Source organism: Falco rusticolus, chromosome 13, assembly GCF_015220075.1.
Source record: "Falco rusticolus isolate bFalRus1 chromosome 13, bFalRus1.pri, whole genome shotgun sequence".
Lineage (NCBI taxonomy): Eukaryota > Metazoa > Chordata > Aves > Falconiformes > Falconidae > Falco > Falco rusticolus.
The window spans coordinates 1,155,680-1,173,336 of NC_051199.1; the positions used below are offsets into that span (position 1 = coordinate 1,155,680).

A 17,657-nucleotide genomic window follows, 5' to 3' on the forward strand; every position below is an offset into this window, starting at 1 on the left:
AGAATCAGGCCACACCCACCCACATCACACGCAGGAATGGGACCCCCCAAAGAGGGGTCTGCACACCAGCATGGCTTGCAGAGATGGGTGGGAGGCTGGAACCGGACTAGGCAAGCAATAGGGTGCCTACCTCCACAGAGTAGGACATGTTGTCGTTTGTCGTGTCATTGATGCGGGAGAAGAGGTCTTCGCACAGCTGCGGAGAGAAGAGCCAGGCTGCTCAGCCCTCCATCAGAAGAATACTTCTGCCTGGGGTGCCCAAGCCACAGGGATTTCTACCTTCTCACCCCAAAAAACAGAGCTTCTGTGTGCTAGGACAGTTCCTGGGGAGCTGGCAGAACCATCCCTACTGATATGGTGGGCTCAGCATCCCCAGAACCCCCATGGCACTCTGCTGGAACATCTTGCGGCAGCTCAGCAAGCACAGCCGCCAGCAGCTCAGCACTTGGACTGCTGCTGCTCACAAACACCAGCCTCACGTGGCCAAACCGTAATTCATACGGCCTCAGAGGAGTCTGGTGTGACACTCACTGTCCCCCAACCCTCTGGAAGAGCCACCCTGGCTCACTGCCACGGCAGGACTGCAGTGGACCTTGCCAAAGCCTGGCCCAACTCCTGCCCTGCTCCCCTCTTCACTTCCTTTGGGCACCCTGCTGGGACCAGGGTAACAGGCAGCTTTTCACCAAGCAGTACCTGTGGGATGATTCCTTGCTGGTCTTTCTCCTGCTTCCCCATCATGGTGTAGGACTTTCCAGCACCTGTCTGCCCGTAGGCGAAGATGCAGACGTTATAGCCTTCAAAGGCGTGCTGCAACATCTCCTCACCAATGTCACGGTACACTTGCTTCTGAGATGCATAGTTGATGTCTGCGGGCTGCAGAGAGGAGGGGGGCAAGAAGAAATTTGGCAAGGGGCTCCTCCTGCCTCTCCCCAACCTAGCCCAGTGCTTCAGGCAGTCTCAGGCCTCCCACTGCTTACCGTGGTGTGGGACCAGTAGGAATAGTCAAAGCTGAAGCTTTTTGGTGTCTCTTTGGGCTGCTTCGGGTTCAGGATAGCTAGGGGCAAACAGAGGGGAACATGAAGCCACCCAGCCACCCATGGTACCCCTGCCACCCGGATCCTGCTCACAAGGGAAGAGTGATGGGGTTCAGTCTGAAATGGTCCTGGAAAGTGGGACTGGGACCCTCCAGCTGTGCAGGTGGGACCAGAGCCCCCAGACCCCAACAGTCCCAGCAGAAGATGTGGGTGCCGTGGTTGGCAGAGCCTGCACCAGCCCGGCGAGCAGGGCAGAGCCCTGCCCAAACACCCTGCTGGGCACAGTGTAGGGGAGATGGCTCCTTCCCTCGGGCTCCTTCCTGCTTCAGCATCTGCCCACAGCGCGTGGCACTAGGACCAGCATAGGAGGATCATACTCTTCCTTCATCCCACAGCTGGAGGGGCTGTGCACAAAGCCACACACATTGGTGCTGTGGGGCAGGAGCAGCCACAGGCCCATCGAGGCTCCCCCCGGCCCCTCTGGCTCCTGCCACCCCTCCCCTGTGCTTTCTTTTAGGTACCCAGCCCCAACAGGCTGGTTAATGCCAGCGGAAACAAGAGCCTGCTTTTTCCCATCCCCTGATGAAAAGGACGTTGCCATGGAAACTGGAGACTGCATCACTTCTCTTCCTCACTCACTGCTTTCCCACCCCACCCCCTGCAAAGCGTTTATGATGGGTTTTTTTCTGAAACAACAGATGTGTCAGAGGAAACCCAAACCAGCAGGGTAGTCATGAGATCCAGCCATCAGTCACATTAGGCGACATTGAAATGACCTTGCAGGCCAGCACAGCACAGCTCCTGTGCCCACAGCCCACAGCCGCTCCCTGCCACTGCCAGGGACAAGGAGGCCACACACCACTGAGGCTGATGGAGCTCACTCCACCACAGCCCCAACCTGCCCTGCCCCAGGGCTGCTGCTTGGCCAGCGCTCATGCCCGTTTGGGATTCAAGCTGGGACCTTCCCCAGCACCTCAGGCATGGCACAGTCTGCTCCCCGCAGGCTCAGATGCCCTGGTGAATGGTGTTACGGATACGGATGCTTTCTGCTCCGAATTCCTCCCCCATTGCCACAACGGATTCTCCCCCAGGAGAGATCCACCACTTCGGGCCTGAGACCGGTTCATTCCTGCCAGCAAAGGCAGCAAGGTGGGCAGGTGGAAGGTGGGAAGCTGGGTCAGGACCCTGTCTCGACCATGAAACCACAGTACAGTGCTGCTCGGATGCCCCGCACTGTGGGCAGGAGCCAAGCTCCAGCACCAAAGAGGGGCTGGGTGCTGGCTCCTTGCCTGCCTGCCCACTGTAGGCAGCGTGACTCAGATGCTCTGGATGCCTCCTGAATCCCAGGCAGACTAATTACCAGGAGAAAGGGCTGGGAAGTGACATCTCCATAGCAACTGCAAAAAGGGACTTGGAGGTCCCCACTGAGATCCAGACCAAAACGGCACCAAGCCTTCTCGTGAGTGTGGGCAGCCACAGGGGCTGCCCATCCCTGCCGGTGCCTGGTCGGTGTGTTGAGGGCATGTGAGTGGCTGTTGTAAAGCAAAGCAGGTGTGGAGGCCATGCAAGAAGCTGGGTGGAACACGTCCAATGGCTCCTGGGGTTCATCTGGCAGCTCTGCCATGCCACCTGGCTCCCCAAAGCTTGTGTCCAGTCCGTCTCCGCCCTGCAGAGGTGATCCTTGCTAGAGTGAACAGGAGCATTACCCCAAAAAAAATGAGTCCAGCATGGGCAAAAGCAGGAGTGGGCAGGATGGTGCTGCACAAGGCGGCTGTTCTGCATCCCAGTGCCAGCCCATGCTGGGCACGGGGCGGAGAAGCAGCCAGGGATGGCACCAAGCAGCTCTGGGCATCCCAGCTGCAGCTGCCCAGCTGCCGAGCTGCCCAGCAGGCCAGAGACTGGGACATGGGGGAGAAGGGAGCAAACTAAGAGCAGCAAGTCTCTCATCCTGAGCTGAAACACACTCCCCAAGCCCCTTTTATTCCCATTTATTTACCCCCATGTGGCTGGATGCTCTTGACTTTTTTTTTCCTCTCCTGTGATCAGGCACCCCAGGGCTTTTGCAAAGCTGCTGCAAAAGATTCAAAAGATTCATGCTTTGCCAAAGGGGATTAAAAAAGGTGGGGGGGGGGGGGGGGAAAGGCAGAAATACAGACAAGAGGGGGAGGAGGAAAACGTCTGGAGATGACTCCTGTCTTCACCCTGAAGAGCCAGCAGCATGGCAGAGTGCAGCAAGCAGGCAACCAAGCACTGAGCAGGATAAAACCCAGGACCCACAGGAGAGAATCGCTGTATTTTGAAGCTCAGGGAAGCATGGCTCTGGAAAGAGAATATTAATGGCCTCGTGGGATGAAATCTGGGGTCCCTTCCTCTCCATCTTGGTGGGAGCTGCCAGGAGAGGGGCCAGGGCTGTTGGTGCCCAGATCAGTCCCCACAGCCACACAGAGCAGGGGACACCACGGGAACAAAGCAGCAGTATCGGCAGGCAGGTGAGCAGCCATGGTGCAGCAAGCCAAGGGGGCGGCATTTGTAAGTTCAGGGGGAAAAGGATGGCAGAGGAGGGCTGACCCCTTCCTGCCCTGGTCCCCAGCCCCTGCTGCTCCCCACGGGGCTTAATGCATTAGCCAGAAGAACAACCTGCCCCACCTCAGTATGCACAGGGGTCTCCGTAAATAATCCTGGGAAGGATGAAACTTGTTCTCACCCCTCCAAACACGTTTATTTTTGGCTTCTCTGCAAGGAGCTGGGGGGCTGAGACAGTCCCGCTCTGGGGGCCAGGGGGAGCAGCCACTACTACAAGCATCCTTCTGCCTCCCCCAGCCAGCAGCACAAGCAGGCACCAGAGTCTGTGTTGTCGTCCCCCCACCATCACCTCCCCCCAGCCAAGGGGATTAGCCGATGGTTTGTCTACTCATGGAGAAAAACCTCACTGTCAGCAAAGGGCTGGCTGGGACACTGCCCCTGCCTGCAGCCTGGCCAGCCCTCCCCAGCAAGGGCAGGGGGACGAGGGGCCTGGGGCAGCCCTGGGGTGGGGCTGCAGACAGCGGGGCTGGGGGTGGCAGGATGGGCACAGCCAGATCACCCTGAGCAAACGTGGCCATGGCAGAGGTGGGGGATGCCTGAGGCTCTTGACCGGGCCTGGGGTGTGCCAGGTCCCCAGCACCCATCAGGGCCAGAAAGGATATCTCCCCTGCTGGCAGCCCGGCCCTGGGCACGCGTGCAGCTCCTGCTGGGCTAGAAAGGCTGCCCTGGCACAAGGGGACCAGCTCCGCACTGCAGGCAGGCAGGACATCCCTGCAGCAACCGGGCAGAAGAGCCCCCCTCAGGACGCCAGAGACCAGCAGATGCTGCCCCACTGACCCCCACATTCCTGCTCCCTGTCCCATGGTGCGTGGGAGACCTGGCAGGGTCACAAAGCTGCCCTGCACCCCCGGCGTGCCCTCCTCCCCCTCCCGCTGGGGTTGTCATAGCAGCCCATCAGCGCACCCGCCACGGGGGTGGCTGGTGCTGGTGTTTCACCCACGGATGACAGTGACGCAGGAAGTCCCGGGCAGGCAGGGAGGGAGTTATTTTAGATGCTGTCCCATCTGGAGGTTTCCAGAGCCAAAGAGAAGGGATTCAGCCACCTTTCCCACCCCATACTTTCATCAGCCATTATTTAAAGAGGGAAAATTCCAGATGGGCTTCTGATGGGACAGGCAACCCCCAAGCCCCCCGGGCCACATCCCCCCTCCTCATCCTTCAGCAAACCCTGCTCCCACCCCTCCATGCTGCTGGTGCTGTGGCTCAAAGCCCCGTGGAAGCAGGGATGGGTCCCAGCGCACTGCGGTGTGCAGGAGCCAACCAGGCAGTGCCGTCAGGAGCCACTCACTGGCTGGTGCACAGCTTCCACACCTGGGCAGGCAACCACAGGCTGGGCACCCTCAGCTCCACATCAATGCACCAGTGTTTTCAGGCTTTTCTGATTCCTCCCCATCACCTGTCAAGGGATGCTGCCCCACTCAGTACCACTGACACCCAAGGGCTCAGTGCCATGTAGATCTCACTGCTGCCATTTTAACAGCAGGACTGTATTTCGCTGTGGGAAAGGTGACCTCCCACCCCAGATTCCCTCCTCCAAACAACACCAAGTGCTATTGGCAACCACACCAAAGGTCCTGGCAGCTCAGCACTTGCTGCTGTGGCCACATCATGCGCACTCCTCCCCAGGTAGCACCCAAAGCCCTCCCGAGCCCCTCTTCCCCTGACGCCAGCACTTACTGGTGGTGCTTCCCGACATCTGGATAATGCATTTAGATTCCCGGCTCATCTCCCGGGAGTTGAAGGGCCGGACGCGCACCGCCACCTTCACAGATGCTCCCGCCATTGCACCAGCTGGAGGTGGGTCCTGCTAGCAGGGAGCAGCAGCTGTCCTGCAGGGAGGGAAGAAAAGAGGGGGTTAGGAAAGCTTGCATCCCAATCCCCATCTCACAGATGTGCCAGAAAAATGAACAGAAATCGTGTGCAATGAAACCTCCTGGGAACGCTAGTTTGTCTCTGTGTGGAAGATGACATTTTGCTTCATCCCTTGATCTGCCCACATTTTGCCTCTTCCCCCTTCCCCTTGTATCTCAGGTCAGGAATCCCTGCTCAGTCCTAGGGGACATCCCTGCCCTTACCCCAGGGCAGCATCCATCACCCTCCCTCACCCTGTGGCATTATTCAGTGGGCGCCCACAGCAGAGGACAGGGCACATAGGGACTGTCAGCATCAGTGTGACCCCCAGGGAGTGTTTTTTCCATCCCAGGGTGCCAACGGTGCTGAGCAGGTGGCCCCTCGCCTGCAAGCAAGTCCACAACCCCCTGCCCATCACCCAAGCCTCCTGCCTCTGCCCCAGCCCCCGAAGAGCAGGGACTGGCTGGTCAGCAGGACTGGGTGGAGGCAGGGGAGGAAAATGATGGCATTACATTCATGTCGAGAAAGGAGGTGGCTGTTGAACACAACCACTGGTATTTGCCTCTCATTCAGCTCCCAGCACAAGCAGATGTGCGGCGTCAGCAGGAGCAGCACCAGCCAGCAAGCCAGTGGCAATCGCACTCAGCTGAAGCTTCCAATTCACGATCATTTTTCCACTCCTTTTGCTAATAAATCACAAACCTCACAAGATGAAACAAACTGCTATCTAACATCTCCCACAGCAGCCTCTCATCCCAGCACGGGTGCCCAGGCTCTCTACAGCTTGTCCCACCCTCCCCAAGTCCCAGTTAAGCCTACCTGGCATTGGCCAGAAAATGACGCTGGGGTCCCTCCCTTGACCGCTGGGTCATTCAGGATCAGCCCTGACAAAAACCATTCCTGCCTTCTAACATCCATCCCCGCTTCTGCGCATCCCCTGCTCCCTGGCTCCTCATGCTGAGCTGACCAGTGGAAGAGGAGCTCAGCACCCCACAGCACAGGCAGGCACTGGCTCCTCTGGCATCCATGCCTACAGGACTCCTGCAAGGGTGTCTGCAAACGCCCTAGGGCTTTCTGAGCCTGGTCTTTGCCACTGGGATGCTCACTCTAGGAAGTAGATCAATGGCACAGCTCTGGTTATGTGGACCATGACCCAAAGGAAGTGGAGCTGAATTTGTGGAAAAGGAGGCAGAGGGGAGGGGGGGAAGAAGAGAAAAATAAATCCACAGAAAGTGTCCCAAGAGAAGGAGATGGCTTTAAAACTAACTGAGGTTTGACAGTTCCAGTTTTCATTTCCAAAGGGGGTGGGAGGAAAACCAATGTACGCTCTGCCCAAAGGCAGGTATATTCATGGTGCAATGGAAACATTTGCAGCCAGAAAGTATTACAAGCTCAGCTCTGTCTTTGAAAAATGCTTTGCCTGTTTTAAAATTGAGTCTGCATCCCTGACAGCAGGAGGAGGACAAATCTTCTCCTCTTAAGTGTTCCCAAATCCTCCCTCCCTCTCACTGCCCTGCTGGGATGGCTCCAGAGCTCCCACTGTCCTCAGCCAGCAATTGCACCCTTAAATCCCAACAGCTCCAGAGTTCAAGCATTTGAGACTCAGGCTTTCTTGAGCGTGGATTATTTTAAGCGGGCTTTTAACATCACCGTTGAGCCCCTCAGCCAGAGAGCAGGCTGCCACGTACCAACGGCCCTCTGCGTTCCCCACTTATCTGCTTTCTCATATGGAAGAGAAAGGAAAAATCAAACATGACTCCATGCCAAAGGGGAATGAAAAAGTTGGGTTTTCTCAACCAACATACCCAACGGGATACATTCCTGGGTGGAAGGGCTGCATTCACATGAGGCCATTGGCTCAAGCTGCTGCACCCTGTGGCACTACTGGTGCTTAGGGATGATGGATCTGTTGCTGGGCTAAACCCCACACAGCACCCAACAACTGCCCATGTCAAACATTTCCCTCTCCTCCTCCACAGCCAGGACAGCTTTCTTCCCCCCACTGAGCAGTCTCTCCAGCTCCCAGGTGGGTCAGGTCCCTAGGCTCCTGCCTTGTGGCATAGCCCTCAGCAAGAGCCACTGGTGCTGGAATGGCACACCCATCAGCCACCCCACCAGCCCTGGGACTGACAGCTGCCTGCCATGGGCAGCTTCAGACCCTGCCCCTCATTCCCTCCCACCCTCATGCCGTTCCCATCACAGTCCCCTCTAGCCCTGTCACTTCACCTCCCACGTAGAATCTCCAGTTTCTCTTTTGTCCCACTTTTCTGAGTGCCTCACCTTACTGCATGCCCTCATTGGTGGCTGCTTGCCTTCTTCCCTCTGCCGGGAAGGCCCACTCAGCCCCACACCAGTACCCCTGCCAGCTCACCCTCACTGGCCTTGAGAAGCCCCCTCCTTGCCAGCAGGACCCTTCCTCTCTCCCTCCCACCCCAGTGCACTCCCAGCAAGCCACCTGGCTCGCCTAGCCCCGTGGCAAGGGCCCCGTGGCACGGGCCCCGCTCCCTACCCATATACCATGCTGCAGAGCTGCAAGCTCGGCTCCATTTTCTGTCTCCATCCATTTCCTTCAGCTTCCTCAGCCAGCGACACGCCACTTCCCCCCTGCTCCTCTGCAGCTCCCTTAGCCCCATCTCTGCCACCGCAGCACAAGGACCCCTTAGGGAGCACTGGCAGACCCCACCCAGCTTCTTCCCGAGTCTCCTCTCCTCCTTCCAACTCTTATTTTCCTGGCTCAGCCACAGTGAGGAATTCAGCCTGCAGCACGCCTAACACGGCAGCACCACCGGCCAGCACCGGCAGCACCACCGGCCAGCACCGGCACCGCCGGGCACAGGTGCCCAGCACCCTGCAGAGGGAGGGGACACCCTGCAGCGGGCAGGCTGTGGGCAGGCAGGGCAGGGGTCGGCAGCCTCCCCCAGGGCAAGCAGCTCGAGCCCAGCCAGCTCACTCTGCCTGGGGACAGTCAGCTGCAGCCTGTTTAATGCGCCATCGCGAGAAATTCAATAAGCTGCTATCAGCCTTTCACTGGGAGTGGGCCAGCCCAGCGGCCCTGCTCCCTCCCCACCTCCTCCCAGGGCCACCCCACACACACAGGAGACAGCAGAGGAGGATAGCACAGTCCCCAGGGCCATGGCGCTGGGGGGCATGTACGGACCTGCCCCCAACCCCGCAGGGCATCACTTCCCCCTTTCCTGCGCAGCCTGCTGCACTCTGCCCATCCCTACTGACACACCCGCCAGCCCTCGGTGACGAGCAAAAAGCCTAGAGAGCCATGATTAACTGGATCAGCTAAGATTAATTGGGCAGAGATGAGCTAACAAGAGCTCTCTTAAGTCCAAAGGCTACCAACCGGGAGCCCTTCTGCCACCACTAAGAGGTGACCAGTGGGATGGGAGCATTGTCCCCGAGTGCCACCCGCAGCAAACACTTCCCCTAAGGATGCTGCGGGGCATGCAGCAGCTGGTCCCCTGGGTGCTGCCCGACGCTGGGGCCTGAGTGATGCGAACACGGGTCAGCATGGCCAGGATGGCCCATCCCCTGTGACCAGCACAGGGCAGGGGTTGCCTCGCCAGGGCTGCAGGCAGCACTGGCAGACGAAGAGCTGCCTGTGTCCAGGGAAATCCAAGGTGAAATTCTCTTTTTGTCTGCATGCGTGCCCACGTCACCTTGGCGGCGAGGGTGGACACCCCATCTGGCTGTGCCTCCTAAGCCATGGTGTTCTCAGCCACCAACAGGCTTTGTTTTAATGAGCCCTTCCTCTGCCCCCCTCACTGGGGCCCACCAGGTCCATCTGGAACCACAGAACCCTGCCCCTCGCTCTGGGGACAATGAGGACAGTGGGAGACTGTGGGGGCAGCTGGCCCAGATGACAGTGCATCATCGGCACCTGTCAGCTGAGCCCAGCGGCTGCTCCCCACTCACCTCCCGCCCCACACAGGACAAGGGGCCATGACGGTGCAGTTTTCCCTGGAGCAGCACCCGTGGGCGGGGAAGCAGATCAGGGGACAGCCCAGGGCAGCAGCAAGTGCCCTGCAATGCCCAGCTGAAATCCAGGCCCCCGCTTCCCCAGTACCATCATGACCACCTTGCCCTGTGCCTCCTTGCCTCCCACCCACCCCAACAGGGGACACGGCTTCAGGGCTGCGTTTGCAGCTCCCTGAGAATTTCAATGCAGATTAAATTTGCAGGTGGCAAATTTAAGGCCGTAGATGAAGGGTTTTGCTTACCACCAGCCAGCTCCCTATCCCTGCTGCAAAGGCAAGTCACCTCACACGCCGTCACCTACTCTCTACATCCTCCCTCTCTTCCACACACTAAAGCCTGCAGCAGGGAAAAGCTGCATGGAAAAGGCAGCGACTTTCTGTGGATCACCAGCATGACTGGGCATGGAGACGGGTGGACAGCCAGGGGGGCAGGAAACACCAGGTTCTGACATCCCCAAGGGTTTGGGAGCTCTGGCCACACACAGGGAGGCAGCAGGGTGGTGGCAGCATCTGTGCCAGCGCCAGCTGTCACCTCCCAGACAAAATGGAGGTCAACAACAGCCTGCGGGGATGGCAGAGCCCACCACACCCCTAGCCATACCCCAGCGGAGGGTGTGTGGGGGTGTCTGCTACACCCCCACTCATCCCCATGCCACTGAGGCCACCTGCCAAGGGGCTGCTCTGGGCACTGGGGCATGGAAGGATGGCCATGGAGTGGCAGGGGAGATGTTTGGCTGGTTCCTTGTCCACACGGAACCCTGCAGCCAAGGCATGGGACCTGAGCAGGCAGGAGACCCCAGCACAGAGGGGGTCTGCTGGGTCTGGGGGAAGGGATGCTGCCCCAAGGGGGAGGAGGAGGAGGAGGCAGGCAGCGGCAGCAGAGGAAGACAATGTGGCAGGTGCAGGGCTGCTCGCTGGGAGCCAGGGTGGCCAAGCACAGGGCTCTGCACCAACCCCTCCTGCAGCCAGCAGCCATCAGTGCTGGCCTGCAGTGACATGGCGGCCCTCGCCCAGCTGCCCCAAGCGCATCGTCAGCGGCCGCGACTCGTCCTTGTGAAGCAAGAGCCTCGGCGTAGCAGCACTTGCCAGCCCCCACCCTGCAGCCAGAGACCCCCCCTTGGGCACCCCCTGCTCCTTCCTGCGCTGCCGTTGACTCTGAGGCGTAATAATGATGCCACAAGAGAGCTTAGCTTCATGGCTGCGCCACCTGCCCCACAGGCGGGAGTGGGGGCGGCTCGGGGGTGAAAACGGGCACGTGTGCCCCCTCCCGCGGGCGACGGGGCCGCCAGCCTCCCCCTCCCCACCGCAGGATGGTGCCGAGGCCGCAAAGGCGTCGCCCCGTTCCCGGGAGGGGCCCCCGCGGCGGGATCCTTCTGGAAGTCGAGGAGGCACCCGCCGGGCGCCGCGCTGGGGACCCACGGGCAGCCCCCACCCGGCCCCCCTCCCCCGCGCCTCGGGGGCCCCGCAAAATGGCCGCCGGCCGCAGCCCCTCGCCCTGCCGGGCCCCAGGGAGGGCGCGTCCCGGTTCCCCCCGCCACGCCTCGCCCCCGCCGGTGCCGGGCGGGGCGGTCCCGCCATCCCGGGCAGCCCCGAGAGCCCCCCCTCTGACGGAGCCCGCGGACCGCGCCCGTACTGCCGCAGCCGCGGCCGGGCGTGCCGGGGCTGCCCCGTCCCGCACGGTGCCGCCCGCCCCTACCTGTGCCCGTGCCCGCGCTCGTGCCCGGTTCGGCGGGGCGCAGCGCTCAGCCGTGCGCGGGGGACGCCGGCATGGGGCCGAGCCGCGCGTGCGGTGCGGTGCGGCGCGGTGCGGTGCCGGTGCCGATGCCGGTGCCGGTGCCGGTGCCGGTGCGGGTGGCGGCAGACCCGCCCCTGCGGTCCCCGCCCGCGCCGCCCCACGCTCTGGTTGGCCGCCGCCGCCGGGGGGAAGTGGGGGGGGGGACCGGGAGGGCGCGAGCCCGGGATGGAGCGGTGACGTCAGCGCATCCCCCCCACCCCCGGTCCGCGCTGCGGAACCGCCGCAAGGGCGCGGGGAGGGGCACGGGGCCCAGTGTCGCCCGGCAACCGTCGCCTGGCAACCGTCGCCCAGCAACCGCACCCCCCACGTCTCCGGCGCCCCCCGGCGCGGTACCCTGGGAAGAGCTGCCCCCTCCAGGGCACCCCGCTGGCCCCAGCCCCCCTTCTCTGGCCCCGGCCCCCAGCCCCCGCCGGCCCCCAGCCCCCGCCGGCCCGCACCCACCTCTGGTGCAGGGCTGATTCACCCCTCGGGGCCGATGAGCCCCGTGCTCTGCAGCCCCAGGGCCCAGGGCGGCACGGCCAGCTCCTGGTCCATCTGCGCCAAGGAATTTAGAGCCAGCGCAGAAAGAAGATTAGGGCTTTGTCACCAGCTGTTTCCAGCAGCGCATCCTCCCTTGCACCACTACACCAACTGCGAGGCCTCACATCTCCTCCCTGCCCCAGACTTTCCCCAAATCTCCCTGGGGCCCAGGCTGTGGAGATGTCTTCATCCACCCACTGGCCACAGCAGTGGTGGGTCTCCAGCAAGTCTTTCCTTTTAGGGACTGAGCGTTTCAAAGACCCTGCAAGCATCCAGCATCAATCCTGGCAGCAGCAAGTGTCCTCAGCAGGAGGAACACATGGTTGGGGCACGGGATGAGGGGCTGGCTGGCTCAGGACACCACGACTTTTTGTATTCACTTTGGTAGATGATAACCTGGCAGCAGTCTCCAGGATAACTGGTTTCCATAATCCATGTGGTGATAGCCACACTGGCTCCCACTCAGAGGTGGCTGCCATCTGGCTGCCCAGGCAGAAGTGCATTCACCTGGCACTGTTGCCAGCACCACACATCTGTCCCAAACACCTTCAGCACCAGTTGCTGGTGCCAAGCCTTCCCACCCCACCCCATAGCTGTCACCCTCAGCCCAAAGCTTTGCTCACTCAGTGGCCCCTCCAGCCAGGGACCATCTCCTGGCAGGGCCAGGAGATGGAAGCAGGCAGCTCATTTGTGTTTCAGAGTATGGATGGCAGAGAACATGCCAGAGGAAAGGCATGATATGATGGACCATGGGTACACATGGCAGGTGACAAGCACAGCATACTGAGCGAGCACACGTGGTCAGTGGCATCATCATCAGGCTGTAATGCCTGCAGAGCACAACTCGCTGCAGCAGGGACTGTGGCCATGTCCCACCCCAAGGCTCTGCCCTTGTGCAAACCATCCCACTGGCCAGCCTCCTCCAGGAGCTGTCACTTAGCCAGGCGCCCTTTGGTCAGGGAAAGTCCTTTGTACTGCTGGAGGACTCGTGACTGTGGCAGCTGTGCTGGGACAGCTCTGGCACAACCATCCCATGGCACAGGACCTGTGTGCTCAGGAGCAGGGATCCCACCTGCTGAGATAGTGCTGGGAACAATCAGCCACAGTGTCCTGGGGCCCATGGGGACAGAGTCTGCGTGAGTCCTTGCAGTCCCAGAGGCTGGAGTGCCTGGGGAGCAAACCTCCAGCAGTAGCAAGGGGAGACCCCCCAAAATGAGGGGGCCGAGACAGCAGGGATGGCACTGGTGGCACATTAACCGGACAAGTAGGCGGCCAGGGGCAGAGTCCGGGCCTGTGGCGGGGAGCACTGAGCCTTGGGGTCAGGGTCCACAAGGACACTGGACACTGCTGGCGCAAGATGCACTGCACCGCTGTGCTGGGTGCTGCACAGGCAGCCTCCACTGCTGCTCTCCTCCAGGCTCGGCTCCTGGGAATGGCAAGGCGTGCCATGGCCACCAGCCTGCTCTGCGTCCCTCCGCCCCAGGTGCTGCTTCGGCCCCTGGCTGTGCCAGAGAGGCTGCTGCTTGGGCCAGGGCCCAGCAACGTGCCCCCCCGCATCCTGGCTGCAGGCAGCCAGCAGCTCCTGGGCCACATGCACCCCGAGGTGCTGCAGGTAAGCTGCCCCAGCCCAGCCTTCCTCTCCTCCCCTCCCCTGCCCCCTGCAAGGGACTGGGCCAGCTCTGCCAGAGCAAGGGGTACAATAGCAGTGCTGGCTGTTCCCCTGCTGCCACAGGTGATGGATGAGATCAAGGCGGGCATCCAGTATGCCTTCCAGACGCGGAACCGGCTGACCCTGGCCATCAGTGGCACTGGCCACTGTGCTATGGAGGCTGCCCTCCTCAACCTGCTGGACCGTGATGACACTGCACTGGTGGCTGTCAACGGCATCTGGGGACAACGTGCTGCCGACATTGCCAGGAGGCTGGGTATGCCAGGGACAGCTGGATGGTACTGGCAGGGCTCAGGGAACCAGGCTTGTGGACAGGATGCCAGGATGTGACCTCTGGGTCTCTGTCTCCCCATCCCAGTGGCAGTGACTGTAGAGGAATGAAGCTGGGTTAATTAGCATTGATAATATACAACTGTGGGTTGGCTTCAGGGGCCACAGGTTGGCCGATGTAGATAAGGTGCAGCTGTGGCTGGTTCTGTTAAGTGGTTGAGAGCCAATGAAGAGAGCAGCCAAGGAAGAAACAAGAGAAGAGAGAGTGTGTCCTGGATGAGACAAAGGCAGCAGAACTGGCGTGAAGAGTGTGTTGGTATGTGATGGTAAAAGACCTTGTTGCAGCTTGATAGTTTGGAGAGTGCTGTGACAAGTGACCAGCAGCACATCTTCTGTAACTGGAGAGCACTGCAGGTTTTTTCTGAGGTGATGTCCCTCCTTTTATGGTGGTTTATGGCTTTTCCACGGGGCAAATCCATGGGAGGCAAGACTCTGGTGGGCAGCCATACTCCTGGTTCATGCATGACCAATTTTCCTGCAGAGCAGGTAGCTGCCCAGTGGGAAGCCTGACCAAGCCTCACTCTCCCTCTGCCCAAATCCCTTCCAGGAGCCAATGTCCATGAGCTGCTGAAGCCCCCAGGCGAGTACTTCACTCTGTGGGACATTGAGGAAGTGAGTGTCAGCCATGGTGCAGGGTGGTGGGCATGAGCTGGCAGCAAGGGTGGTCACCTTCCCCTCTGTTTCATGCAGGGCCTGGTGCAGCACAAGCCCTCGGTGCTCTTCATCACGCACGGCGAGTCCTCCACAGGGGTGCTGCAGCCACTGGAGGGGCTGGGCGAGCTTTGCCACCGGTCAGTGCATAGCAGGCACCCACAGGGTCTAGCGGCACCCCAAGGTTGCCGTTGGGGATCAGGGCATGGGGGTTTACATGGCCCAGCCTCTTCTCTTGTTCTGTGATGCTGGAAGTGGCTCGTATGAGACACGCGGCCTCGGGAGGACCAGGATGCCAGGCCTGCAGGCAGAGGGGTGGCAAGAGGAGGTGGCAGGGACACCTATCTGAGCTTTGTCCTCCCACAGCCATGGCTGCCTGCTGCTTGTGGATGCGGTGGCATCACTCGGGGGAGCCCCCATCTTCATGGACCAGCAGGGTAAGAGCCACAGTGCCACCGCAGGCACTCCCAGGACAAGGGGGCTCACACCTGGGACAGAGAGGGAGGGCAGTGGGATCAGTCCTACTGCCTGCATTTCAGGCTAGCAGCACTATAGACTGGTCCACCTGCTGTTCCCCTCGGGGACTGTCAGCAGTGCCAGAGTGTCCCCCGAAAGCAGGACAGACAAAAGCAGGATCTGCAGCGTGTGCCACTCTGTGCTTCCCACCCAACACTTGCAGCTGGACTGGGGAGGTTCAGCATGTGCCTGCTGGGAGCCCCCAGTCCCTAAGGAGCTGCCTCCCCTCCCAAGCAGAGGTTGACGTCCTGTACTCGGGGTCTCAGAAAGTCCTCAACGCCCCCCCTGGCAGTGCCCCCATCTCGTTCAGCGAGCGAGCCAGGTAAGGGCAGCCCTGCCCCACCCCGGGGGGAAGGCAGGGGGGCTGAGGGAGGCTGTCACCCACCTGCTTTGCCAGCCATCCACTACAGCCCAGCTCTGGAGAACATGCCCAGCAGCAGTTCTGCAGGGTCAGAGCCTGGCCCATCCTTGGGCAGCGATGGGTACCAGAGCCAACCTCTGCACTGGCTTTGAGGGCCTAGTGTTGCTTTAGGAGGGTCCTCCCGCAGGACTGACCCCCTCCCCCCCTCGAGCTGGCGGGGTCAAGGTCCAGCTCCTCCCCATCACTCTGCTTTGCAGGGAGAAGATGCTGAGGAGGAAGACGAAGCCCCTGTCCTTCTATCTGGACATGAGCTGGTTGGCAAACTACTGGGGCTGCGATGGGGAGCTGCGAAGGTGAGGGCAGGCTGTCTGGGACAGATGGCTGCAGCCATCCTGGCCACAGACTTCACCCTACTCGGGGGCTGCCTGCCCTGCACGGCTCAGGCCCTGTCTCCCCATCACCCTGTCTAATGGTTGCAAAGCAGTCATGGGGGATTTGCATCCCCTCTGCGCTGGATGAAGAGGAGGGAGGATGCTGTGCCCTGGTTCCCCCCACTATGAGCTGGAGTACTGCTCTGCCATGGGCTGGGCTGAACCCACCTGGGTGCCCCTTGGGTTTTGCAGGTACCACCACACAGCACCGATCAACAGCTTCTTCAGCCTGCGGGAAGGCTTGGCCATGCTGGCAGAGCTGGTGAGCAGCGCCACACAGATGGAGGGCAGTGGCCGTGCCAGTGGGGCTTGGGGGAATGGTGGGTGCCAGGAGATGCCCACCAGTGGCGGGGACCTTCTCGCTCCTCTCTGCCTGCAGGGTCTAGAGAACTCTTGGGAACGCCACCGGGCCAACTGCACCCAGCTGTGCCAGGGGCTGTGCGACCTGGGGCTTGAGCTCTTCGTGAAGGAGGAGGTGAGTGCTGGGTGAGCCCACCATCATGGTGCAGGGGCAGTGTGAGGGCATGGCCCTACAAGGCTGGGCAGCTTTTGGTGGTGGAGAAAAACAATATGCCTCCCCACCCCCAGTAATACTCTCTCCTGGCAGGCGGCGGGGCTCACCGGGAGACAGGGCCATGGCCAGGAGATGCAGATTTAACCCACTTTCTCTCTTCCACAGAAGGCAAGGCTTCCCACTGTCACCACTGTCAGGGTGCCCGAGGGCTATGACTGGAAGGAGATCACAGCCTTTCTCATGGACAACTATTCCATTGAGATCGCTGGGGGCCTGGGGCCCTCGGTGGGCAAGGTGGGCTGCATCCTCCCCTCTCACTGGCCACATCTGGGCACAGAACCCAGCTGCAGCCACATCCATCAGCAGCACACCCCACGATTAACGGGTGCTCTCTGGCTGCAAACAGCAAACACACGGCTGGATGCATCCCATCGCCTGCAGCAATACATAGCGGCTCCTAATCACACACAATTGCCGGGCATAATTGGATAACTGCACACATAATTAGCGGGGTGACATGTCTTTAGAGGAACTGCATGTTAAATAGGAGCAAGCAGGGAGTTGTGCACGCACTCATACTGGGCTGCTTGCATGGCTGTTCCTCACATGCCCCCCTGCTTCATGTGGGAGCCTGTGCTTTGCTGCCAGGCCACAGGGAAACAGCACCGGGGCATGGCCGCAAAGGTGGGTGCTACAGGGAGACATTCACCCTTCTCCTCCCAGGTCCTGCGAATCGGCCTCATGGGCTGCAACTCGACCAGTGGCAATGTGGACCGTGTGCTGTGTGCCCTGAGAGACGCCCTCAGGCACTGCCGCCACAGCAGGCTGTGAGCACCCCTGCAAAGGGGTCTGGACAAGGAGGTGCAGCTCTCCCCCCATGCCTGGCTGCGAGCGGCTGGCAGGCAGAGGGGTTCCCCTGCCTCCCCAGGGTGCTGGCAGAAAACACTGCAACACCCAGCAGCCCAAGACAGAGCGAGGAGAAGGTAGAAGAGCAGGGGACATGGAGGTGAGAGCTACAGCTCAGCAGATGCAGGACAGGGCTCAAAACCCCTTCTCCTGTGCAGGGTCGCTCCTTACCCTGATGGCCTGGCCCCCATTTACTCCCCTTCCCCTGGCCCCAGTGCATGGCAGCCTTACTGCAAGATGACACAAGGGCTGGATGCAGGGTCTGACCACAGGTCCCTTCCCTCCCACTGCCATCAACTTTGGCCATCCCTGCACCAGAGCCCAGCAGCCCAGGACACCAGCCACCCCCTCAAGATTAGGTACCCTGGAATGACACACCCAGCTCTACCAGGGGAGCAGACATGCACTTGTTTCCTGGTACCATCTTTCCTCAATAAAGCAACATGGCAGTGTGCTGCTCCATGGCTCCATAGCTTGCCTTGCATCCCCCTGAGTTTCAAGACCCCCAGAT

General features: G+C 60.7%; 2 protein-coding genes across 3 annotated transcripts in view; one reads left to right on the top strand and one right to left on the bottom strand.

Annotated features, from left to right (window-relative positions):
• KIF1A (kinesin family member 1A) overlaps positions 1 to 11,344 on the bottom strand; it is a 42,040-nt gene extending 30,696 nt beyond the window's left edge. Inside the window, 5 exon segments of the mRNA XM_037406262.1 lie at positions 131 to 196; positions 694 to 873; positions 978 to 1,054; positions 5,295 to 5,446; positions 11,151 to 11,344. Coding sequence (XP_037262159.1) covers positions 131 to 196; positions 694 to 873; positions 978 to 1,054; positions 5,295 to 5,400 — 429 coding nt within the window. The 5' untranslated portion in view covers positions 5,401 to 5,446; positions 11,151 to 11,344.
• Positions 11,345 to 13,089: 1,745 nt separating this feature from the next.
• On the top strand, positions 13,090 to 17,606 carry AGXT (alanine--glyoxylate and serine--pyruvate aminotransferase). 2 transcript variants are annotated; one of them, XM_037406234.1, is made up of 11 exons: positions 13,091 to 13,380; positions 13,501 to 13,693; positions 14,315 to 14,379; positions 14,458 to 14,558; positions 14,785 to 14,855; positions 15,172 to 15,256; positions 15,553 to 15,648; positions 15,919 to 15,988; positions 16,106 to 16,201; positions 16,406 to 16,534; positions 16,964 to 17,606. In XM_037406234.1, exons 1-11 carry the CDS (start codon positions 13,126 to 13,128, stop codon positions 17,069 to 17,071), a joined length of 1,269 nt encoding a protein of 422 aa, XP_037262131.1. In that variant the 5' UTR covers positions 13,091 to 13,125; the 3' UTR covers positions 17,072 to 17,606. The 2 variants fall into 2 exon arrangements, with proteins under 2 accessions (XP_037262132.1, XP_037262131.1); XM_037406235.1 differs by lacking the exon at positions 15,172 to 15,256 and having other exon boundaries at positions 13,090 to 13,380; positions 14,315 to 14,347.
• Positions 17,607 to 17,657: the final 51 nt, after the last annotated feature.

Excerpts from the sequence above, each read along its gene's own strand:
- AGXT (XM_037406234.1), top strand. The coding sequence starts at position 13,126 with ATGCACTGCACCGCTGTGCTGGGTGCTGCACAGGCAGCCTCCACTGCT. Across the intron at positions 13,381-13,500 it reads TGCACCCCGAGGTGCTGCAG|GTGATGGATGAGATCAAGGC; the intron begins GTAAGCTGCCCC and ends CTGCTGCCACAG. Across the intron at positions 15,649-15,918 it reads TGCGATGGGGAGCTGCGAAG|GTACCACCACACAGCACCGA; the intron begins GTGAGGGCAGGC and ends TGGGTTTTGCAG.